Source organism: Peromyscus maniculatus, chromosome 4 (assembly GCF_049852395.1).
Source record: "Peromyscus maniculatus bairdii isolate BWxNUB_F1_BW_parent chromosome 4, HU_Pman_BW_mat_3.1, whole genome shotgun sequence".
In the NCBI taxonomy this organism is placed as follows: Eukaryota; Metazoa; Chordata; class Mammalia; order Rodentia; family Cricetidae; genus Peromyscus; species Peromyscus maniculatus.
Genome location: NC_134855.1, coordinates 51,667,793 through 51,694,680, shown reverse-complemented (window position 1 = coordinate 51,694,680; position 26,888 = coordinate 51,667,793). Strand labels below are relative to the sequence as shown.

Below are 26,888 nucleotides of genomic sequence, written 5' to 3'. Positions count from 1 at the left end.
TGTTATTATCATATAGACCATTAACATATACCCAGAAAGTTTTTCTAATTGGTCATCTCTTGTGGTGATCTATTGTGTGTCAAATAAAGTTTGCCTGAGGATCAGAGGACAAAGCTAGCCACTAAATTAAACATAGAGTCCAGGCAGTGGTGCCACATACCTCTAACTGTAGCACTCAGGAGGAGATTGATCTAGTCTAGGAGAGAAACAGAGCCAGGCAGTGGTGGCACACACCTTTAATCCCAGCTACCAGTATTTGGGAAGCACACATGCCATTAATCCCAGCACTAGGAAGGAAGGAATATGGCTGGGCAGAGAAAGCTATATAAGGCCTGAGAAGACAGGAACAAGAGCCCTTTTGGCTGAGGACTCAGAGGCTTTCAGTGAGAGCATTTGTGGAAATAGGATCTTGCCTTCCATTTGGCCTCAGGATTCAGTAGTGGTGAGAAGTTTCTCTAGTGGTTTGTTCCTTTGTCTCTCTGATTTTTCAGCATTTACCCCAATATCTGGCTCCAGGTCTTTTATTATAAGATCTATTAGGTATCATGCAACAATCTCTGGTTTGTAGTTTGGCACCACAACTTCTAGTTAAGTATATATAGACTCATACACTATTTTGTGTGCAGCTCAGCATGTGTCTCTGAGATTTATTCATGTTGTTAAATATATCGTAACCTACTTCATTTTATTGCAGAGTGGCATTTCATTATGTGATTGTACCACAATTTTTTTGTCCATTTTCTCACTGATGGAGCCCTAGTTTCCAGAGTGAGCTATTGTGAGTAAAGCCACCATGTACATTTTGTTGTTTTCTTGTCCTGTAATGTCTCTGCAGTTAGTTATAGAGACTGAATCCAGGGCCTCACAAATGCTCAGGGTGGTCACTGCCACTAATCTGCACTCAGTGCCAGCTACTGCACACATTCTTACGTGTCTCTGGGGATATGGTTATTTGTGTTTTCTTGAACAAATACCCTAGTCAGACACACCGTTAACCTTTTGTTTTTTCATGTAACCCAGGCTGACCTCAAACTTACTATGTAGTTAAGGATGACCTTGAATTCCTAACGTTCTGCTTCTACCACCTAAGTGCTAGAATTACAGGTATGTGCTTTATATGAGGCCAGGAATCAAACCCAGAACTCTGTGCATGTAAGGCAAGCACTCTCCCAACTGAGCTACAGCCCATCCATTTTTTAAAAGTTTGTCTCTTAATCTACAGCTTGATTTCTTGAGACAAGTTCTCACCCTGTAACCTCACCTGGCCTAAAACTCAAGTTCACTCAAACTTGAAGCAGTCTCTCTACCTCAGCCTTCCAAGTGCTGGGATTACCTATGTACCTACCTTCCTTCCTTCCTTGCTTCCTTCTTTCCTTCCTCCCTTCCTCCCTCTCCTCCCCCCCCCCCCCCCCACTTTTCTTTCTTCATTTTTGTTGTTTTTGAGACAGGGTTTCTCTGTGTAACAGTCCTGGCTGTCCCGGAACTTGCTTTGTAGACCAGGCTGGCTGCAAACTCACAGAGATCCACCTGCCTCTGCCTCCCAAGTGCTGGGATTAAAGGTATGCACCACTACCACCCAGCTCACTTTTACTTTTCTTAAAGCTATATTTGTAGTCTTAATTTTTAAAATTTTCTTTTTCCTAATCTTTTAGCTTCTTACAGTAGAAGCCTATGTCATTTATTGAAAAACTTTTAACTTTCTATTACAGGCATTTTATAGCTATAAATTTTCTTGTATTTACCAGTTTTGATATGCTACATTTTCATCATGATGAATCTTTTAATTTCCTGTATGATTTCTTTGGCAGGTGGGTAATTTAGAAATGCATTACATAAATTTTCACATATTTGGGGACCTTTCCACTTACTTGTTTCTTACTGATTTCTGTTTTAATCATGTGAGAACTTGCCATCTCTGATGATCTTCAAGCATTTGATTTACAGCTATTACAGTCCCTTACTATTTATTTAACAAACATTTCATGGGTACTAAGACATTCTCCAAGCAAGATGCACAATAGAGAATTTTCTTGGATACATTTCTAGTGATCATGAGACAGTCTAGAGTTTTACCATCTGGAATGGAATTATTGATTTGTTTTCACAACTAGAACATTAGGGTTATATCCTACAAATGAGATATTTGGGTTTTGTTGTCTTGTTACATTGATGCCATTCATGATAGCTTTTGTGCACAGAAATTGTAATTCAGGGACAACTTTTAAAAACAATTTACACTGAAACACAGTTTACATATATTAAAATTACAGATTTGAAAACAGCGTCCTATTTAGTAAACTTCTGAGAGTTGAAAAGACTTAACAAATAGTTTTATCATTCCATCTGAAGAAGGTTGCCATTGAGTTCCTGTCCCAGCATACAGGACTATCTTAATTATCAATTAAATGATTTCCTGCATCAGAGGTAGAACACTACATCTGTGCTTTCCAAATGTATGAGTTCCCATTCACATGCCTAGATCTATGTACTGCTTAATCAGTTGTGACTCTACCGGTCTGAAGCTCCCACTTCAATTTCCCTTTCACTACGCTTAGTTGGATTTTGCTTTATTGTTTTGGTAGTGGTGCTGGTTTTCAATGATCTGAATATCTTTTTTAAAGATTTGTTTATTTATATTTTATGGGTAGAAGTGTTTTTTGCCTGTGTGTATGTTTATGTACCACATGTGTGCAGTGCCCAAAGAGGCCAGAAGACGACATGGATCCTCTGTAACTGGAGTTACAGACCATTGTGAGCCTCGATGTGGGTTCTGGGAACTGAATTCTGTTCCTCAGGAAGACCAGCCAGTGCTCTTAGCTGCTGAGCCATCTCTCCAGCCCCATGTCTGAACATTTTAAAGCATTCTGTTTTAGTTATAGATCTCTCAAAAACTTACTTTACTGCATTGGTTTTATTCTGTCCGTATCTGATAACAGGTGCTCTAACTCCCTAATTTCAGATACCCACTGCCTACACTTACATAGTATATGTTTGTGTCTACTACAGATACACAATTTTGATATTTTGTTTTTCTGCTGAAATGTGCAGCTCATGCTTTAAAAACATTTTAAAGAACTTTCAGGTCTTTGGAAAACCAAGAATGTGATACCGAAATAAATAGAAACTCATAAATATCCAATTTTATCTGGGACTTTTTAACACTATAGAACAGCTTTGTGAATTTCTACAAAATTACACTAGATCTCATGAAATTTAGGCTTAAGGGATTTGTCATTAACCACATAAACCATAGACTATTTACTTACTTTGGTTCCTTTGAGACAGGGTTTCTCTGTGTAGTCCTAGCTGTCCTAGAACTCACTCTGTAGACCAGGCTGGCCTTGAACTCATAGAGCTCTGCCTGCCTCTGCCTCCCGAGTGCTGGGATTGAAGGCGTTCACCACTACCACCCAGCTAGATAATTTATTTTTTATATTACTCCTTTAATAATATAACTTTTTTTGAATGTTTATAAAATGTGAATCACCTTGGAGGTCTGTTTCAGGTTTAATAAAGTGAGTTCCTCCAGTGTGACTTCTTTAAGATCTGTGTGACAAACCAAGAAATAACTTTGCACACAGTGGGTAGCCAGTAGTTTTTCTGCAGGGGGTTTCTACTAAAAGCTGACAGAGGGCATCTTGGCAACTGTTCAGAAACCTACATTAACTTAGCTGGGCCCTGCATGGAACCTCATGTTCAGCAGAATTCTTCTGACCTGTCTCTGCATGCTGAGTTAATCAGCAAACACCTAATGAGCCCACACCAAAGAAACAGACCCTCTCCCAACCGACTTCATTTTCATATGTTCTCTAGGGGTGGAAAGACAAGACTTCATGAGGACTGATGATACTGCAAAGACCACAATAATGATAATTAACTTGCTGAATTTAGAAGATTATGCTGTTAATTAGTTGCAAAATAAAGATAAGTACTAGAGCAGCAGATGGTAGGATAACACCCAGGAGAAGGAGGGTTATCACTCTGATGAGCTGCTGTGGCACGTGTGAAATATGGATCTGACTTGTTCATAAATTGCTCCTAGAGCACATTAGCTTTTTCTTTGAACTATGATGGAGTAGTTTATTCCTACCTAGTTTTGACAGCTGTGATAAACATTTATTTTCAGGTGTTGCATAAATATAGAACATAAATAACAATTTTTTTAAGCAAACACCTCTGAAGAATGAGAGTATCAGGTGGGTCAGCACAACAAACTATTCATCCTTTAACTGGCATAATCTGTCTCTAAGAAAAATTCAGTATAGCAGTTGAAATTTATACCATTAAAAATTAACTTTAAATGCAAACATGTTTGTCTGCTTCTTAGAAAATATGTTTTATTCTTTCAAACAGTGGATGGATACCTTTACCTTAAAATTAAAACTATGCCCTGGCTTTATTGCATATGTTGGAGATCATAGACCTTTATTTAAAGTATTCAACCTTTATTTCTCTAGATACTCAGTTTTTATTTACTTAATATTAAACTTCTCTTTTGAGAGCAATAATGATCTTAATATGGACTTAACAAATATATGACACTTAATTGATTGCAAATGTACTTAGAATACTTAACTACTATGCTAAAACTCTTATTTTTGCAAAGCTCTTGTTTAAAATCCTGAGTTGCCAGTCAACAGTCTCCCTTTTTCTCTATTGTAATTCAGTCTGTGATTTTGAGAAGAAATTTCAAGGTCCAGGGAGTTTCTTCACTTGTACCATGGTGATTGAGTTCTGTATCTCTGACAGTTCCAAAGGTCAATTTGTTTTTTGTTTTTGTTTTTGGGGTTTTTTTTTTGTGTGTGTGTGTGTTTGTTTGTTTTGGGGGGTTTTTTTTTGGTTTTTGGTTTTTCAGGACAGGGTTTCTCTGTGTAGCCTTCACTGTCCTGGAACTCGATCTGTATACCAGGTTGGCCTCGAACTCAAAGAGCTCTACCTGGCTCTGCCTCCCGAGTGCTGGGATTAAAGGCGTGTGCCACAGCTGCCCGGCCTAAAGGTCAATTTGTAAAACAAATGTCAATTTATATTTAGATTTGCATTAATTCTTTTATCAAAGGTATTTTAAAATATCATAAAAAAGAATATGAGTAAATTGTAGATATCTTTGTATCACTTGTTTATAAGTTTACTGACTACTTTTATCACCTTGCTTAATCTATTTTTTTTTTTTAGCTTACATATACTTTTGTTGTAATTTTAAAAATTGGCGGGCCGGGTGGTGGTGGCGCACGCCTATAATCCCAGCACTCGGGAGGCAGAGCCAGGCGGATCTCTGTGAGTTCGAGGCCAGCCTGGGCTACCAAGTGAGCTCCAGGAAGGGCGCAAAGCTACACAGAGAAACCCTGTCTCGAAAAACCAAAAAAAAAAAAAAATAAAAAAAAATTGGCAATTCAGAGCAATGTCAATTAACCCTTAAAATCTCTTTCTTCTAGTTTATACCCAGTGGCACACTTTGTAAGTCAGACCCATTGTAATCAATGTAACAGCATGGAGCAAACATTAGTGCTCCTCGCTGGATGGGTCCTGAGTACCCTAGGGCAGTCAAGGGAGGGTAATGAGTGAACACTGGCAGTGCTGCAAGTGCTTGGTATGGTAGTAACTTGCCCTACTAAAGATTATTCAGGAGACTGATGTTTATGTACTTCAGGCTCCCCTATGTGTACTTACTGTATTTCATTAATTCTGAGCTAAGCTCTTGACTATAAAACTTTAAATGCTTTTTAATTCTACGATGTTTTCTACCTAAGGACTTAAACATGTTTTGCCTTCACAAAATTTACTAAGCTCAACCTCTAAATACGTTATACATTTTTTATCCAGAAATGAAGTCCCAGCACAGATTAGGCATTATTCTTTGTATTTTGATGTCTAACATTCTGATGATGAAAGGCATCAATCTGAGGGTTGGCCACCTCCCCAGACTCTCCTCCTCTGTTCTGTTTAGGTGACCTACAATGCTGTTTTCCAGCTTGTATCTTTCTGCCTTCAGTTCTTGAAGAGTTTCCTAAATTTTCCTGATTCTAGTCAGTTACTGATTTGATTAGTCATCTCATTTGTTATAATCCATCCATTCAACATTATCTGTTAGTAGTCTTGTTTTTGTGTATTTGTTACTAACATTATTATTTCTAATTGCTTTAAAAAAAAAAAAAAAGAGGAAAGAAAGAAAAGGAGCCAGTGAATACATCTGGATTTTGTGGTCTTGCACATCACTTATGTATAGAATGTTGGGCCACAGCAATACTTCAGATGATCCCCAAGGACATTTGGAAAGTAAAAATTGTTTAAATTAAACCCTCCCAATTTTTGCCCCTATGCTGAGAACCTACAGGCTTCTGTAGCTCTTGTGAAGAAATAAGGAAGCCTGCTGATAAGATAGTTCAGTGGATAAAGGCACCTGATACTAACTAAGCCTGACCACCTGAGTTTGATTCCAAGAACCCACCCACTGGAGGGAGAGAACCAATGCCCACAAGTTGTCCTCTGGCCTCCGCCTGTGCTCCATGTGTGTGCACGTGCATAAACACAGAACATATCTATTTGTTTAATGGAAAAGAAATAAGGAAACAATATTTGAGAAATCCCTTTATGGGTCAGATAGTTTTGCGTGTTATGTTTAATTTTCACTTCAATTCCTACAAGCAAATTATCATTAATTTGCTAAATGAAGACACTGAGACTTGAAGATTGATGATTTGTTCAGTTGTAGTTTCAGAAAGTTAAGTCTAAATTTGTGTCTTAGTTGTATAAGGCTTAACGATAAGTGTGCTGACCAATGAAGATGCTAGAACCTTGCAAACACTATGCCTTTGCCGTTGATAAAATCAGCCAGAAAAGAGAAAGAAACACGCCCATCTGGCTGACGTGGTTTAGCAGTTGGCTTGTCATTCTCATTTAGTTCCAGTGGTTTTTATTTGAATAATTAAATCATGTAGTCTCTGATGATCTTTTGTTCTGTGTTTTTAGTAATACTAAGGACAATATATACAACAGGGTATCCTGGAAGATTATGTACTTTAAAATTAGGTCTGTTCAGATGTAGTATTTGAACTAGTTTATTTGCTGTATGACCTTGAGTAAAATGATGGTTGTTTATCTAATTTATAAAGTGGGACTAGTCTCCAATTAAAAACACATTGGGAACTACTGGTCATAAAATAGCACCGATGAACCCCAGGTGTGCTTCACAGAGGCAATAAGCAGATTTAAGTGGTTATGCACTGGGTGCAGCTTTTTGCAGTGATAGTTTGGATAACAGCCCAGCATCAAAAAGCAGAGGAGCGTTTCCTAGGGGCAGGGATGGAGATGCTGTGGCAAGAGGCAGCAGGGTATTGTGTTGGCAGAACGAACTGCTGCAGAATACATGCAACTTGAAACTCTGAAAACTGTAGAATACAATGAGTAAATCACTGCACATAACATACACCTCAGTGAAACTTTTAACTACTGACTTCATTTTAAAATCATATCTCTAATCTAAAAAGATTGACAAAAAGAGGAACTGCCCACTAATCCACAGCTATAATCATGATCATAGGTGAATTCTGGAGACATTTTTATGTTTCGGTTTTTATGGAATATGGGTCCTCTATATTGAAGAAATTGCTAAAGTTTGGATATTTGTAGAATTTTGTAAATTGTTTTAGTTGGAATAAATGAAAGCAATTCTAGAATTACTTAGGAACCTTTTGCAGAAGCTCTTCTTGAACATCTGTGCTTGGACACTCAGAGAAAACAGGGAGTAATGATTACCAGTTGTTACTACCATTCAACATCCCATATTTACATCTAGCAAGTCTGGAAAGCACTCAGTCAACTACAGCATCTCTCTCTCTCTCTCTCTCCCTCTCCCCCTCTCTCCCTCTCTCCCTCCCTCCCTCCCTCCCTCTCTCTCTCTCTCTCTCTCTCTCTCTCTCTCTCTCTCACACACACACACACACACACAGATGTACACATCCATAGATAACTCTTCCCTCCAGATACATACCTAAGTCTCTTAAGAAAATGCAGAGGCTCAATGGCAGAATAGTTGCCGAGTATCCACAAGGCCCTGAATTCAGTTTTTTCATTACTGGGAGGGAGGGTGAGATAAAAATGTCTCTGACTCAGCTATTTGGGACTTAAGGGCTACATCTCAGTTACTAAGAACAGTGTCAGCAATAATGGCTCCAGGTCTCTTAGGTCACTGAAGTCCCTTCATTAATCATGTTTCTACTAATCAGTGAACTATTTGCTAAAACAGGATACAGAAAAGTATACCAGATAATCTCTGCTCTAGAAGAGCTTATTATCCGGTTGGTAGATAAAATAATTAAATGTACCTAATTATAGAATAAGCTTCATTCGAGTTTCATTCATTCAGTCTCTGTGTGTGTATGTATGTGTGTGTGTGTTTTCTCAAGCGCGTGGGTGTTTGTGAAATGGTCTCACTATGTAGGTCTGGCTGACCTGGAACTTGATGCATAAAACAGGCTGGCTTGAACTCGGAGATTTAACTGTCTCTGCCTCTCCCCAGTGCTAGGATTAAAGGCATGTACCAAGCCCAGCTGAAGTTGTATCTTTATAAAGAAATGCATCAGTGATGTCTAAGGCAGCATTCTAACACTGGATCTGTCATACTATCCAAGTTCATAAGGTCTGATTGAGATCCTGGCAAAATATAAAGTAAAACAAGTAGATCTTCAGGCCTAGGGAGATGGCTCAGTGGTTAAAAAGCACCTGCTTCTCTTGCAGAGGACCTGGATTGTTTCCATCATCCACATGGTGGCTCCCTGCCACCTGTAACTCTGTTCCAGGGTATCCAGGCTCACAACACAGTGCACCTACATACCTGCAGGCACTCACACATACACATAAGTAAATCTTAAAGGGGGGGGGAGGAGCAGTCTTTATACTAGGAAGGGGGTGGGACCATAGATTTAAATCTTAAATTCTTCAGTACAGCAGATCCTCATAGTGGCCAGAAAATGCAACATCAGATTACTGAGATGGCCCATCAGGTAAAAGTGCTTTCAACTCTGGAATTCATGGTAGAAGGAGAGAATCTGCTCCCAAAAGGTTGTCCTCTGTGTGTGACATGTATCCACACACACAAGTAAGTAAAATACGTTTAAAATGCAACATCCGGCCACCATCTTAGTAAATACTAAAAACCTGAAAGCAGAGATCAAACAGACCTGTCGAGAAAAGAAGAGAATTCAATCTTAGAATCTGGGCAAAGGTACATAAGGGATGTGGGCATAGGGTGGGAGAGGGTAGGTAAAAACATACAAATAATCAATTAACCTTTTTTTTTTTTAAGTTGAACAAGGCTGGATACAATATTTTCATGTTTTAGGTCTTCTCAGAGTGAAGAACAAAGTATAAGGTCCTGTAGTTGTGCTAGACAAAGAGAGTTTTCCAAAGCCCTAGTTTGTCATACTGATGTTTAATACAACCCAGTGAAGTGAAATAAATGAACACAGTTTTTTTAAAAAGCCAAATTTTTTATGTGTTCCTTGATGAACACAATCTTTTTACTTTTTAGTCAAAGTGTATGTTGAGAGTTATATTTGCATGTAACACAGGTGTTGGTGGGTGGTCTTCGGTCTTTTGGGGGGTCCTGCCACCCAGATCCTATATAAATCACACACAGAGGCTTATTCGTAATTAAAAATGCCCGGCCTTAGCTGGGCTTAGTTTCTAGCCAGCTTTCCATAACCCATCTACCTTTTACCTCTGGGCTTTTCCCGTTCTCTTATTTCCGTATCTTACTCCGTGGCTTGCTGTGTGTGTAGCTGGGTGGCTGGCCCCTCATGCCCTCCTCCTCCTGCTTGATCTTACCTCTCCAATCCCTCTTCCCAGATTTCTCCTTATGTGTCTTCTCTGCCTGCCAGCCCCGCCTATCCTTTCTCCTACCTTACTATTGGCAACCAGTTCTTTATTAGACCAACAGGTGTTTTAGACAGGCACAGTAACACAGCTTCACAGAGTTAAACAAATGCAACATAAGCAAAAGTAACACACCGTAAAATAATATTCTACTATACACAGGAACCATTTTTTAAAATAGTGTTTGCATTTCAGAGATTAAAAGCTGCTTTAACCCAGCAACACCCTCCAGTTACCAACGGTGATACTGTAAAAGGTCATGGCAGTGGATTGGGTAGGACTCAGTCAGAAGAATCTCGTCAGCAGTCCTTACAGCAGCCGGCCACATCCACGACAGAGACGCCGGTATGTGTGGGGGTGTCATTATTCACCACTCTGGTCATCCTTAAAAAGAAAAACACAGTACAGCTTATGTGACTTCTTTATATATTTATAGTCTCTCAGCATATGAATATAATATAAATATAACCATCTTAATTTGATGTTTGTTTTGTGCTGATAGAGATTGAACCCAGCATTTCAAACATACTAGATAAGCTCCCTTCTAAGCCATATCACCAACTCTAACGCTGTATAAATTTTTAGTATTAGTTATTTGAACAAAAGATTAAGTGGTTATTTTATATCTTAAGGTGTGTAGAGTATGAAATAGTTTGGTGACTTGCCTGCCAAGTCCATATGTTCATAAATAACATATTTTATTTGATCATGCTATTTTGAAATATGCTTAATAATAGGTAAAGTAATTTTTCCAGTTTCTCCTTTGGATCACATGCTGGTAGTCCGAAGTTCTCTTTCCTTAGCATCATTTTCAAGAGTTTGTTTCCTGTCTCCCCCACTGCTGTGGCGCAGTTTGAGATTGTAAGACTATGAGGGTCCCTAACATTGGATGGTCCCTGTGTACGACATAGTGTGAATAATGACTGAAGATTTATGTCCTGGGCTAATCAAAGATAACCAAACTGACCATTAATGAAAATCAAGGCCCTGTGTCTTATCCTTACCTGGAAAATAAGTATTATTATAAAAATTATTTTAGAAAAACTGGCATATTTAATAAACTTTATTTTAAAATAGAATTGAAAAATGTTGTAAACTTAAAATGAGTAGCTTTCAAAGGGTTGAATGGATACAAAATGAGTTAAAAAGAACATTTATAAAAATAGTTTGTCAAAATACAAATGAATTTTTTCTTTTATTGAAAATAAATTTTTTTATATATGTTGATTATGGTTTCCCCTCTCCCCTACTCCTCCCAATTCCTTCCCACCTCCCCTCACATTTGGATCCACACCCTTTCTTTCTCTCTTTAGAAAACAAACAGGCAGCCTGGCCATGGTGGCACACGCCTTTAATCCCAGCAATCAGGAGGCAGAGGCAGGCGGATCTCTGTGAGTTCGAGGCCAGCCTGGTCTACAGAGCGAGATCCAGAACAGGCACCAAAACTACAGAGAAACCCTGTCTCAAAAAAACTAAAAAAAAAGAGAGAGAGAAAGAAAGAAAGAGAGAAAACAAATAGGTGGTTTTGAGACCAACCTGGTCTACAGAGCAAGTTCCAGGATAGAGCTACACAGAGAAACCTTGTCTTGAAGAAACAAAACAAAAGAGGAAGGAAGAAAACAGGCATCTAAGGAATAATAAGATAAATCAAAAACAAATCAGAATAGGACCAAGAAACACATGTAAACACAGAGACACATACAGGAATCCCATAAAAAACCAAAACCGGAAGCCACAATATACACAAAGGAACATAAGGTAAAAATAAAATGAGTTCCCTGACTTAACATTATGAGATAATGATCCTCCAAAGATGCCATTGAGTTAGATTAGTTGGCCATTGACTGCTGGGCACGCAGTCTAGTCTTAAGAGTGGTTTGTTTCCCCAGTGAGACTGCCATGGAGAACGTTAATTTTTCATTTGCAAGTGACTATCAATTGAAGATAGCTTCTGGTTAGGGATGGGGGTGTATGTCTACTTCTCCTTTCATTTCTAAGACCCCATCTGGTGCAACCCAAGCAAGCCCTGTGCATGCCTATTATCAGGCTGTGAGTCTCTGTGTTTGTTCCCATCTACTGCAGGAGGAAGCTTCTCTGATGATGGCTGAACAAGGCACTGATCTGTGGATATAGCAGAATGTCATTAGTCATTTTACTGCTGTGTTTCTTTAGCAAGACAGTCACAAACACACATACTTGAACATCACATTGAGTATTTTGCTATCATATAGCTTAGTTATGTAAAAGGAATTCAGCCCCAGGGTGATTTTCATGTTGTTCCAAAGTGCTGATGTCATCAAGTTTTAGAGCATAAAGTTAAGCAGCACTCTCTCTTTAATGCTGTGTCTTGTCCGTTTTAATTTACTCACTACACAATAATACAAGTTTCTCTCCATGTTGTCACAGGCTTCTCCAGCTCACACAACTCCGCAGACCCAAAATACAAGTGGCCGTCGAAGAAGAGCAGCTAATGAAGATCCTGATGAAAAAAGGAGAAAGTTTCTAGAACGAAATAGAGCAGCAGCTTCAAGATGCCGACAGAAAAGGAAAGTCTGGGTTCAGTCCTTAGAGAAGAAAGCAGAAGACTTGAGTTCACTAAATGGCCAGCTGCAGGTATGGGGCACAAAGGCACAGTTTACTTGTGTTTATTAGTTGGGAACATAGTTTTTCCATTTCTCGCTAGATGATCCTCCAAAACTTTATTGAGGACATGATGTATACTACATATATATGGACTCTATAGTAAACCATGGTTTCTGAACCTTTGTGAAAATGACATGAAGTAATACTAAACTTTCAACACTAGCATAGTGAAGAAATTTTATGTGTAACTGTTTATTTGTGTGGTTCACAAATACCCTAATTACTTTGCTTGAACTTTATAAAGTTCTCAAAAACTTTAAAAATGTTACTGGGTTTTTTTGTTTGTTTGTTTTGTTTGTTTGTTTGTTTGTTTTTGGTTTATATTAACCATAAAGTAGTTTCAGTGGCAGGTTTTACATTCTTTTAATTACAATTACAATTTTATTTTGTTCCTTTTTTTTTTTAAGTGAATATAGTGATCATGAAAGGTGCCAGATTGAAAACAGCTTTGGAAACTGAAGGATTCTAATTATCCACAGAACGGGTACAATTTGGCCAGTGGCAGAACAAATGAGTTCCTACTGCCCTGCCGATGTGCCTCATACATTTCTTAGGACCTCATGTACTATACAGATTGTAAGGCTTCGTCCCCATTCAAGTCTTTGGTAAGATTTCCAATACAAGTATCAGGTAGCACCAACTGGTCGATCCTCCCTTCTCCCTCCTTCCCTTCTTTGTCCTTCCTCCTTTCTCTCTGTTTTCATCATTTTGCTTTTGACTTGTGGTTATTCTCCAGTAGTAGCTTTTGAACTACCAATTAACTGGAAAGTAATGGTAATCAGTTGTAGCTTGTTAATATAGGTCAGCAGTACTAGAAGTTGAAATCAGAGCCTCACCATTCTGTACCAGTGCCTCCTTTATTACTTAGGAATCTCAGCTTAGACAACTAAATTGCCCAAACTTGCTCCAAACTCAAGACCTTCCTGCCTCAGCTACCAAGTAGCTGGTATTGTGAGCATGTGACTAGATCAATCTTTTGAATTATCCATTTCCAATTTTCAGTGAATCTTCCTAAATAAACACAACTAATAGGAACAGGGACACTTCCTTCTTCCTTAAATCTGTCTGCAAAGTACTATAAATATAATTGTTTAAATGCTTAGAAAACTGTTTTTACCACCCTGAATAGCACTTACCCAAACTTTTTTTTGTTTTTGTTTTTTCAAGACAGGGTTTCTCTGTGTAGTTTTGGTGACTGTCCTGGATCTCATCCCTGTAGACCAGGCTGGCCTCGAACTCACAGAGATCCGCCTGCCTCTGCCTCCTGAGTGCTGGGATTAAAGGCATGTGCCACTGCCACCTGGCCCAAACTAAATTTTATAACAAGATTTCGTTACGTGTGTGTGAGACAGACATCCTTAAAAGCCTTTGTTGCATTTTGCATATTGATTTGGTTATTTTAGAATAAATAATCATTTACAAAACTTATTTTTAACCATCTAATTTTAATAATTTGAAAAACAGATTAATCACAACTTACTAAACAACATAAACTCCAAACATATACTAGGATTTAGTAAATATTATCATCATTATCATGGTAAGTGAATTTTACTCAGAAACTTCCAGTTTTTTAAAATAAAATTAATTTTTTTCTTTTAAATAAAATGAAACATTATATTTCTGATTTATACATAGACCACAAAAATTATTCTTTGCCAAACCTGTTAGAATATTAATTACTGTTACTTACATTTTCAGATATTCATGTTAATAAAGTGATTTAAGTGTATCTTTTTTTGTTCTTAATAAAACCTTTTAATTTTATTTTTTTTTACATTTCTCTCTCACCTTTACTCCCTGCAAAACCAAAATACACCCCTCCCCACTGTCCTTCAAATTCATGGCCTCTTTTTTGCAACTAATTATTACTACATATATATGTGTATATATATATATATACACACACTATATATATATATTATATATATATACACACACACATATATATACACATACACTATATATCTATATTTATATATAATATATATATAGTGTGTGTGTGTGTGTGTGTGTGTGTGTGTGTGTGTGTGTCCTGTTGAGTCTATCTAATGCTACCTGTATGTGTGTTTTGAGGAGAAGTCATACTAGACAAACAATTGGTATGTTCTCCTTAAGAGCACCAACTCTTCTCAGTTGCCTAGAGTTCTTTGTGTAGAGTTGAGACCTTGGGGCTTTTCTCCATTCAGTTTGGCATGTTCGTTGGTGGTGTTCCTTGTTCAGCTAACATTTAGTCAGTTGTGTTGGTGAGACTTTGTGGGTGAGAGGGGATTAGGAAGGCAAAAGAGATCTGCTCAGGGAAAAGGGAGGGGCTCCTTAGGGAGAGGCAGGAAGGTAAATCCAGAAGAGGTAGGGGTGGGCAAGGAGGATAAAGGGAACTAGCAGTGTACAAGTAGTCTGATACAGGAGATGGGAAAGGGGGGCTCATCAATACAAGAGGAGACAGGTGGTAAAATAACAATAGGACATCTGGAAAAGCCACAAGGAACTAAACTGTTTACTATTTCCAGAACATAACCCAAAAAACTATAATACTCTGTGCATGAATATATATACATAGTTTTAATGAGCCTTTCTCATCTGGGTGGATAAAACTTCCTCCAAGAGCCAAAGACCATGTAGCAAAATCGCCAGTACCAGACGTGATCTACCCTCTTTTTAGTTGTTAGCCAGGGCTGTCCAGGAGACTCAGAAAACATACAGTCTATTGCTGTTGCCCTTGGTTACCCTCTCCCTACCACCCCCACCTCCACCCACACCCTGGAGGTGGAAGGTAAGTCCCTATTGGTAAGACATCATACACTTAGGAAACAAGGCCCAGAGGCCCCTGAGCTGGAACTAACCTAAATGCTGCTTCCCTGACTATCTTTCATGACACCAGAAGGTGCCATACATGCTTCCAAAAGGAGGGAGGTTGTCAACAATCTTAACCCAGCTATGACACCTATAAACCGTATCAATGATCAGCATAACACAACAACCCTATTGGTGCAGTGGCATGCACCCTCAGTGGTAACCAACGCCTCCTGATTAGACTTGAGACCCATTTCACAAGAGGGAGACCATGGCTGGTACTGGGAACCTCGCTTACTCCTCAGTGCTGGTGCAGTCATGTGTAGATGTAACCAATCATCTTATTAAAATGAGAAACACAGAGCCAATGTAAAAGAGAAAGCCGAGAGGTCAGAGCTCAGAGATAAAATCTTACCTCCTGCAGTGCTCCTAACTTCCCCGAGAGAGAGCTACTTCCTGTTTGTCTGTGTTTAAATAGTCTTTCTGTTCTGCCTTCTCATTGGTTGTAAACCCAACCACATGACTGCCTCATCACTGCCTGTAAGTACCGCCCTCCAGGTCTTAAAGGCGTATGTCTCCAATACTGGCTGTATCCCTGAACACACAGAAATCTACCTAGCTCTTCTAAGCATCACACTCTTGCTATGGCTCTAATAGCTCTGACCCCAGGGCAACTTTATTTATTAACATAAAATTAAAATCACATTTCAGTACAAATAAAATATCACCATAGTCATGTTTGTTGGAGAGGAATCTACAACCACCTATTTTTCTTTTATAGCATATATGTCTGTGTGAGGATGCTGGATCCCCTGGAACTAGAGTACAGACAGTTGTCAGCTGCCATGCAGGTGCTGGGAATTGTCTGGAAAAGCAGCCAGTGCTCTTGACACTGAGCCATCTCTCAGCCCCCACTGTCTATTCTTAAATACAGTATTCTAAATATATTTTCACCTCTTACTAATTCGGGTTATACTAGCACAGAGTTTGTTCTGCGCTTTAGTACATTGTTGCAGTGTTGTAGGGGTGTGGAAAACTTTGCACACACTCACTTTTCAGATTGCTTGACTGGTTCTCATGTCATCAGTCACTGAAGAAGGCCTAATAAGACTAATCTGCTAAAGTATTTCGCATCCAGCTTTCTGGTTTAAAAGGTGAAGTGGAGGCTGGAGTAATCCAGCACTTAGGCCTAGGGCAGGAGAATTGCTGTGGTTTAGAGGCCAGCTTGGGATGCAGTGATATCCTGTCTAAAAAAGGTGTTTTGGTGGATTATGTGCCTGCAATTTCATGTCTTCCAGTGTGCTAAATATTCTCATTTGTTAATAGTTTGGGGTTCATGGGTGAAACCCAGATGGTTAGAGTTAATGGAAATCCAGATGAGAAGAAATATTTATAATGACTTTTTTAATGCTACTAATTTATTAAGTCCATAGTATTTCTAACTCATAAGTGTTGGTAAATGATCACCAATTTCTGCTTTTAATATATGGTGCTGAACCAAAGGAATTAGAATGACTTGTTCAGTTGGAAACTTTGATGTAGAACTTGGAAAATGAATGCATCCTAAACAAAGGCTAAAGTCCTCTGTTGTAAGGAATGAAACAGATCACCATGCACATAATATTTAAATTTAGATGTGTATGTCACAGGCAGCAAATACATTTAACAGTACATCCACTTTCATTGGTTCTGGTGCCCAGACGGTGCTCAACAATTAAGTTTAAAGATCCATGATTCTTAGCCGGGCGGTGGTGGCGCACGCCTTTAATCCCAGCACTCGGGAGGCAGAGCCAGGCGGATCTCTGTGAGTTCGAGGCCAGCCTGGGCTACCAAGTGAGCTCCAGGAAAGGCGCAAAGCTACACAGAGAAACCCTGTCTCGAAAAACCAAAAAAAAAAAAAAAAAAAAAAAAAAAAAGATCCATGATTCTTGAATAAATGTAATTTCTTTGTTTATAAACTTTGAATTTGCTTAATTGCATTTCCAGGATGAACTTTTCATTTTTAAAAAGTGAATGGAATCATTGAAAATCCACCCTAATTATTGACATTTTCAAGTTTTCAAATAATCAAAAGAGCATATAACGTATGTAAAATAAAGAAGACCTATAGTGCATAAGGGTTCCCATGGCAATGGTGAGCTAGGATGCAGTTATGGTGTTGATATGATTTCAGTTTTTTAAACTAAAAACTTTTGTATAAATGCTAAAATACAAAACTGATGTATATTGATTATGCCAAAAAGATCCAGTTTTCGTACCTTAAGCCTCGCCTTCTTTAAATAGTCAAATATGTTTTATCTCACACTGGTAAGGCACATGAGTTGTTTCTCCTCCAGAGCGAAGTCACCCTGCTGAGAAATGAAGTGGCACAGCTGAAACAGCTTCTCCTGGCTCATAAAGATTGCCCTGTAACCGCCATGCAGAAGAAGTCTGGCTACCACGGTGAGTAATGGTCCATCACCTACCGCTGTAGGCTACGGCAGTGACAGGCAGACTGCCAGGGTGAGCAGAGCTGCCAGGAAAAAGTGCAGGCCGTCGTCGTTCTGGTACTTACGAGTAAATATCAGGATTTCTGCAAGGTTATGATAGTCTGGGGTGGGAAGCCCAGTTTCCCTAGGCATCAGTATGGATCAGAAGTTGGCTAGCTAAACAGTCTGAAGTACAGTGTTTCCTGTCACCGGTCCTTTGTTGTCACAGCTAACACTTACTCTCGAATTGACAGAACCCCATTTAGTAATGATGAGAATTTTTTAATCCACTGTCTTCATTCAACCACACACTCTCCATTTATAGTATTATATCTTATTATTCTTTTTTAGAGAGTGTCACCATTGGAGAGTGTTTGTGTGGTTGTGAGCTTTTATGTGGCACCATCACATTAGTCATAAAAATGCTAAAACAGAACAGTATTGAAATTATTTTCTTAAAAATTTCCTTCATGCCCCCACCAATGAGATTCTTCTGTTTCCAGCTTTGTCGAGGTTAATTGTGCTTTTTTCCTTTCTCTAATGTCCTTCTTGACAAGATGCACAGTGTTGGAACCAGCTGTTACTCCTGAGTAAATAGCCAATTTTGTCCGTCACATATAAATTCGTAACAAATAACAGAGCTGGGGATGCATTAGGCAACATTTATAATACATAACCCACGGCCTTTCGTTTTTATGATTTAGTAATATTTCAGGATATTTGTAAATGTGAAGATTGTTTCAACCATATGTATCCACTTCATTTTAATTTGCCAATGTCAGTAATTCAAAAGAAGGAAACATTTTGTATTGGATGCAAACAGTTCCTCAGGTACTTACAATAAAACTTAATGGCTACCATCTTTACTTGTAGTCAATTGTAAGCAGTTTCATCAAAATGAGCAATATTTTTTAATTTAAAAGATTCAGTAGATGTAGCTACTCTCAATTGCCATATATATTTAGAATACTGATTTTTGTCTGTTTTGAGCATATAAATCTCTGTTATTTGATATCTAGTCATTTTGACAGGCCAGTGAAACACATTGTTGAGTAAATTGGAACCATATAGAACTATGTTTGGGATTTGTATTAACAGTGATTGCTGTAGGGATGAGGCCATTACGGTTCCCATCTGATTTAACAACATAATTTCCCATAGATGCTACTGAGTTCAACATTATGCATACATGATTTTCTTCAACAAGAAAGCCTCCTTGGATTTTGATGGTTTAAAAGGAAATCTATGAATGATTTTGTAAAATTAGGAAATTAACTCTTACATTGTATTTAATTGAAAATAATCTACAGTTTTAAAATCTTTTATTACTGATTGGATAGTTTCAACTATTTAATTATTATTGCTCAATAAATGCAAACCAACGTTTTTGGGGGTTCTTTTGTTTTGTTTTTTGTGGGGAGAGGGTTTCAAGATAGTTTCTCTTGTAACCCTGGCTGTCCTGGAACTCATGCTATAGACCAGGCTGGCCCTGAACTCACAGAGATCCACCTCCCTCTGCCTCCTGAGTGCTGAGATTAAAGGCGTGTGCCACCACTGCCCAGTGCAAACTAATGATTTTTTTTTTTTTAAGATTTATTTATTTATTATGTATACATTGTTCCGGCACATGCCAGAAGAGGGCACAAAACCTCATTACGGATGGTTGTGAGCCAGCATGTGGTTGCTGGGAATTGAACTCAGGATCTCTGGAAGAGCAGCCATGCTTTTAACCTCTGAGCCATCTCTCCAGTCCACAAACCAATGATTTAATGATTGTTTGACATCATTTTAAGCATACAGAAGTGTTAATGTCTCTATTGTTAAGTAAAATGACTGAAAACCTTCATTCATAAACTCTTAATAATTCATAAACTCTTAGATAATCAGGTTAGTTGAAATTTTAAATTTTTATTTATTTATTTATTTATTTATTTATTTATTTATTTATTTATTTATTTGGGGTGGGGGTTGAGACGGGGTGTCTCTGTGTAGCACTGGCTGTCCTAGAACTCGTTCTGTAGACCAGGCTGGTCTCGAACTCAGAGATCCGTCTGCCTCTGCCTCCCGAGTGCTAGAACTAAAGACATATTCCACCCTGCCTGACTTAAAATTCTATTTTAAATTTGTATATAAATCTGATTTCGGTCAGTAGTCAAAGTAACAAAGATTAGGCAAATAGATGTTGAAGAAATAAATTCCACACTCTGAATATAGCCCATCCAGTCAGTGGTGATGAGCCGCAGTGCCAGCTGAATCTTCTCAAATATCTGTGAAAGAAAGCTAGGTGTAATGAAGCTCAAAGTTATTACAGATCTTTTAGGTCAGAGTGGCAGTACTAGCACTCATAAGGTCTCAGTTGAAACATTGTCTAATGAAATTCAGTACTGAAAGTTCTGTACCACATCCTAAGAAACCCTTCAGTATGGGTAAACTGAGTGATAAGCACCCTAGTTGTTAAATAATAGGAAACCTGATTGAAAAAAACATCACAATGCACTTTTAATACTTACTTTCATGATCTTATTGGTATGAATTTCTATTCTCTAGATATGAGCATATATAATGTAAATTGTATTATTGTCTGTATAATTATAAATGGAAGCTTCTTGAGCCTAATTGAATATCAATACATTTTATTATTGAATATATGTATGGACATAGGTAGGGAACCTAGGTAAAGAATTGGATTGCTGGGCTTATGTCTGAGGCAAAGCATGTGCTGTACAAATCTAACAACCTGAGTTCTATCCCTGGAACCATATAAAAAAGCCAGATGCTGGTTAAGCATCTGTAGAGAAAGAGACAGGAGAACTATGTGGACGGTCACAAGCCAGCAGGTCTGTAGTACACATAACAAGCGCAAAAGGATGCCCTGTCTTCACAAGTTAGAAGGAGAGAGCCAACTCCCACAAAATGTCCTCTGGCTTCCACACACTGAAACACATCACAGAGCAAGAGGAGTTGAATTTTCAAACATCTGATTTAAGCTAGAAGTGGTCCTCTGAGGGCAGCATATGTGTCTTTCTAGTATCTTTGATTATTCTGGTCATTTTCTCCCCTCAGCTACTAAAGCTAGACATAAGTACATATGTAATACATTGCAAAGGTATTTTATAACACATTATAATTACCTAATAATTTATAACTGGTAATTCTTTGTACTGCCTAAAGATGTGCTTTAGCCAATTCTGTGAGTCTCTGGGTAAGCACTCCTCTAACTGTTTCATTTTGAGTCATTCTTTCCCTATATTTTTATTTTTTTCTCATATTACCAGTCAGCTTCCCTGTCTTTGAGAGCTGATGTTTTTCTGGAACCTAACATTCAGACGAAGGGTTAGCTTGTTGTTTTGATGAAGAATAATAGTAAAATAACAGCTTTTTAATATTCTCCATTTGAATTGTTATTGCCAGTGTTTTCTTTAAACACGTGATTGTTACATTGGTGGAAGAATAGAATTAGAAGTATGTTACAGCATTCATTGTCGCCTAAAGTATTTTTTTCTGATTCATATATTAAGATTTCTGATTGAGATTTTTTAAAATTGTAGTTTGAGGTCAGATTTGATTCAGGGAAATATTTTTGCACTTACAGCACATTATGGAAAAGATAGGATCTCATTTCACTAATATATCTTAAAAATCTGCTTTTCAAAAAGACTTGGATTTGATGCTGATGTATAAATTCTATAAGAACTACTATATTTCAGAAAATTCTCAAAATGAGGACTTTTATTTGTGCCCATTATACTTGTCAATTATTTCTCCCTCTACAAGGTACCCACTGTCCACTCTTTACATAACAAATCATGGGGTAATTGTTCCATAAGGTCCATTGTCAATAGGCATCTGGCCCATCAGTAAGTAGGCTGGTCTACATTCTCAATTGCTAGACAGCCTTAATACTTTCTAAACACTTAACTAAAACTTATTTTTAATGCCAGGTGAAACAAGTCACATGGAAAAGAAAACATCCAAGTTGGGCATGTCAGCACATACCTGTAATCCCAGCACCTAGAAGGCTGAGGCAAGAGGATTGGCCATGAGGTTAAGGCCATCCTCGGCCACACAGTAAGACCCTGTTTCAAAACCCTAAGAGAGGGAAGGAAAAATGAGAATGTGTTTAGTAGGATGGTATTGTCTGTTGTAGAGCAGGAAACAAAACTAAGCTGTATCGTTAGGAATAATATGCCACTGTGATAAGTCAAGAAACACAAGGAGCAGATTAAATAAATCCAAAGAGGGACTGCATGTGAAAAAGGAAAGAACAGCGTCAATGATTAAAGGATGGGACCAACTGTGTATGTCATCATTGTATCTAGAACTTGCAAATTAGAAAATAGCTATCTGTGGAATATCAAAATATTCTACTAGTCTAATAAAATAAAGATGTAAGAGATTGGTTGCTCAGGTCTAAATATTGTAAATTTGTTTCCACAAATACTTAGATGCTCTTTCCTGAATGTTTCTTCAGTTTCAATATCTTAGGTTATATATGGATATGTATTTGAATCTCAATTCATCTGTATAGCACTAACAGCTGGTGACATTTAGTCTTTGAATATTACTTATTCTCATGTGTATGCATCATTAGATGTAGGTGTTGTAATCATCCATGACTGCAGTGGATGGAAATTCAGGCACAAAAAGTACAGTTCTGTTAAATGCAGAGGGAATAGTTGAAAATACAATTTTGTATGTAAGATTCATTTTGTTTATTCATGAGGTTATAAATAGTTTTTTTAACCTATTAATAAGGGTAACAGGTAAGCAGATAGACTAGTTTTGTTAAATGTGTTGCTCAGTACATGCTGATTATATCTATGAGCAGCTATATTTCAGCCACTTGCCTTACTTTGTTGTTGTATTAAAGACCAGGTATTGCTGTGTAGCTAGATGCTGGCCTAGAACTCTGTAGCCCAGGTTGTCCTCAAACTAGCAATCCTTCTGTCTCTGTCTCTGGAGAGTCCTGGGATTACAGATGTATGGAAAAAAGATGCCTCTTTTTGTTATTTTGTTTGTTTATTTCATGATAGGGTCTCATTATATAGCCCAGATTGGCCTTGATCTCAGAGATTGTCTGCTTCTACCTCCTGTGTGCTGGGATTAAATACATGCACCACCTACCTGGCCCTACCTTGTTTTCTTTGACCCTATTTAGCAAGTCTGATGACCCTGTGATACACAGGCGTACCTTCATTTGGCCTGTTGCAGACACAGTTGCCTACTTTCTGATTGGAGCCCCTCCAGTTTATTTCAGTTGTGCAGCTTTGTGTGGGGACTCGACTCATTAATGCTCTCTTGTTATACTTCTGAGAAAATGAATGATTTTTCTTTTTACTCAGCTGCTGATAAAGATGACAGTTCAGAAGACCTTTCCGTGCCAAGCAGCCCACATACAGAAGCAATTCAGCACAGCTCTGTCAGCACATCCAATGGAGTCAGCTCAACGTCAAAGGCAGAAGCTGTGGCTACTTCAGTCCTCACCCAGATGGCGGACCAGAGCACGGAGCCTGCGCTCTCCCAGATGGTCATGGCTCCTTCCTCCCAGCCACAGCCCTCAGGAAGTTGATTAAAGACCCTCAGTGCGGCAGCTTTAGATACTGACTAGTGACTTCAAAGGGAAATCAAGGAAAGACCAGTTTGCATTTATGCGAAATCTGTGGTTGTAAATTTTTTTTATTTTTATTTTATTTTTTTTTTTTGTCTTTTTTACTTGAAGTTATATTTGGCTCTAGAGTTGGTGTAGTAACATGATCAGACTGAACAAGTTTTTAGTCTCTGGAAGACTGATTTTGCTTTTTTTATAAGTATTGTTCGATTTATTAATTTTTTTGTGCTCAATGTGTAAATTGTACCATAATTCATTGTGGGTTGTTTGACTTCTGTTTAGTGGTGTTTTAATAAATGGGGGTGTTGACTGAATCACTCTTCCCACCCCCATTTCTTTGCCCACCCCTTCACCCTGAGCTGTGATGGTAGTCTTGTTATCATTTATACCAAAGTTCTGCAGAGTCCCTATTGACTTTGTAATATGAACATAAGGCACTAGGGAAGAAAAGACAGAAAGTTCCTTTTAATCTGTTTGCCTTTTATTTTGCACATTATGCAAAAGGAAGAATATTAGAAACACTTTTTTTTAAGTGAGTAAAAGTAGTAAAACATTAGTGCTTTATGCACATTCATAGACTAATCAAAGTCGTTCACCACCCTGCAATGTTTTTAAGATTAAGTAGACAAAAATTTTGGAATCTTGAGCATTTCAAAAAAATGACTTGATTTTTTAAGTCTTAAATTCAGTATTTTAAACCTGTGTTCTTGAGGCTGAAAACTATGAAATTATATAATGTATGATACAGGGTTGTCAGATGTCTAGTAATTTTTAAAATTTGCTCTTGTCATTTTGGGGTTTGTTTTGTTTTGGTTTCTATTGTTGAGTGTGGTTTTGTTTTGTTTTGTTTTGTTTTGCAGATTTCAGGTGACAAAGTGAGAAGTTTATGCATAATGAAGTATGGTGTGGTTGCCAGAAAAGCCTAAAATTACGACTTAGAAATTTAAGACTGTTCCCCTCATTGTTGTTCCTGTACTTGCGAGCTAACTTGTACTTACTCTTGTGAAAGCACTGTCATCTTTTAGTAGCCAATTTTGATAATGTTTCTCGTGGAAAAAAAATCAGTATCTATCTTTAGAACAATGTAATTATAATGTGGGAATGTGAGTGAGTGAGAGAATGAGTGTGTGTGTCTGTGTGTGTGTGTGTATGTGTGTGTGTGTGTGTGTGTGTGTGTGTGTGTGCATCTTCCAATAGTTTATGCCAGCGATCTTTGCTTGAATGTTTAACGATGCCTTCAGTGTGATGCTGGCAGTAGATGACTGCAGTTTCAGATGCCATTACTGTGCAGGCTTGGAGAACTAACATTCCATGAAGTAGCTTGTTCTGATGAGATGATTGTAGTTCAACTTTGCTCATTACCCAGTCATCTGTGGAATACTGAGTTTTCTAATGTGCCATTATCTATTTTTATTCTGCAGTTATGTTCAAAATACAGTACAATATTTTAAATAGACTAAATTGTTAAACATTAAAAATAAAAAAGTAGTAGATGTGTGTAAGAAAACTTTGTAAAATAGTTGAGTCCTACCCAGTAGCAACTTCTGGCGTTCAAGCAGGATTCCATTCTGTAAATACCTGTAATGTGTTTATAAATTGTGTAGTCTGTTCTGCATTCATACTACACTATCATGTGGTCTCGGTGCCATCTCTTAATGAGACTGACATTTCCAAAGCCTGTATGTATGGAGTACCCTTGAGAGTTCAGGGGAATCCTCATCCCACCTGCCTAAGTTCCAGACTGGGAAACATGCAAATTATATAAATGACATTTCAGGACTTTTAAGTAAGAGGATAATAGGAATTTTATTACTTGGTTTACTAAAAATGAGAGCATTTTGGTTGCTGATTCTATTTGTGTCTGTTACTTTCAACCTGATCTCATATTAAAAGTAATCAGTTTTAATCATGGTTTTGTCATAGTTACGCTAAGGAGTTGATCTCAAAGGCACAAAACATGAATTCTCCAGGCAAGCTCTTTTCATTGTAGATGAATAAGGTTGGTCAGAGCCTTCATGTCTCACTCTGCAACTTCAACATTTTTCTTTCATCTTCAGATTTGTGAAAGCTTCAGTTCTTTGGTAACAGATTCTTGCAACTGTAAAGTAGAAGTACATAGATGTGAGAAGTCATGTAACGGTTAACGAACTTAACACAGTTGACAAAGCTCTCATTGTAAATCAGTCTGTACTCGCAAATAAAAATCATTATTAGTTGTATAAACACAAAAAATTTCCATTTTGACTTCCCGGATGTCACACTACTTCTGTACCTAGCATTTTGAGTCCTTATATTTGCAATGTTACACAAACTGTACTATTTTCTTTTATGTACAGTTTGCATGACTAAACCATCAGAGAATAAATTCTATCTTTAAATTATGTTTATAATTTGCTTGTTTTTATCTGTGTTTCATAAAGTTTTGCCTGCTCTCCCCACCCCACCCCGTTTTTCAGGGCATTTAAATTTCCTGAGAGGAGCCTGCAAGTCTTTCCGTATCTGAAATACGGAATAAAAGCCTCTGGAAGGCTCTTAACCACGGCAGGCATAGCTTCTCTTCTCTGTGCTTACTAATGGCTTCCATGCACGTACACCGAGTGACCTTTCCAACTGATGGGCCTCATCTGGAACACCACCCAAACTTCAGACCTGAGAAGACATCTTCAGCCCTGTTCAACCTGATCTCACCTTCCCTCAGCTGCCCTTTTTCAGTCTCTCATCAGCTGGTGACTACATAATTCTTCCAGCTGCCTAAGCCAGAACAACTTGTCATCCATCCTTGAGTCGTCATCCCACAGCCCATCTTCAACCCAGCAGGAAATGCTGTCTACTCTCCCTTCGAACTAATCCAAAATGCACTTCTCATGACTGACACTGCTTTATCCCTGACCCATGCTCTCATGGCTCTCTCAGATTAGTGTTGTCTGTGTCTCTTGGCTCCCATCCCTGCTTACCGTAACTCCTCCCTAGTAGAGTAGCCAAGGTGGTGTCTCAGAATCTGCCAGAGTCCCCCTATATCCTAGATTGGATCTCCTTTTCACTAGAAGCTTAAGTTCTTAAAACAGCTGATAGGCCATAGACCACAGGCCCTGTCATAGCCCATTTCCTCCTCAACCTCTTTTCCTACAAAGTTTTCAGTAAGTGACTACCTTGTGCTCCTAGGTGTCAGTATTCCAAGCATTCTTAAATTTGTCCATTATCCCAAATCTTGCTTCTGGAAGGTACAGGAAATGGTTGGGAAGCGGTAAGTTATGAGGTAAGTGAAAACTTGGGCCAGTTCTGTAGTCAGCATGTGTGTAGCATTTTAATAACAGTTGTCCAGCTGAACCAGTCGGAAAACATGCAATAAATTTTTGAGCTCATTTGAATAGACCCACTCTGCCAGTGTGGTGTTACATGACATGCTCTGTGGTGACAAACTGATGTACAGGCATACCTCCTTTTATTGCACGTTAAAGGTACTTCATTTTTACTAATTGAAGGTTATTCCAACCTCATTTGAGCAA

The 26,888-nt window shown here is 38.2% G+C and overlaps 1 protein-coding gene across 1 annotated transcript in view; it reads left to right on the top strand.

The window, feature by feature from the left end:
* Window positions 1-25,763, top strand: part of Atf2 (activating transcription factor 2) — a 75,079-nt gene extending 49,316 nt beyond the window's left edge. Inside the window, 5 exon segments of the mRNA XM_076569695.1 lie at window positions 10,066-10,215; window positions 12,277-12,483; window positions 17,643-17,748; window positions 23,117-23,322; window positions 23,324-25,763. Of these exon segments, the coding sequence (XP_076425810.1) occupies window positions 10,066-10,215; window positions 12,277-12,483; window positions 17,643-17,748; window positions 23,117-23,322; window positions 23,324-23,347 (693 nt within the window). The 3' untranslated portion in view covers window positions 23,348-25,763.
* The last annotated feature ends 1,125 nt before the right edge of the window (window positions 25,764-26,888 follow it).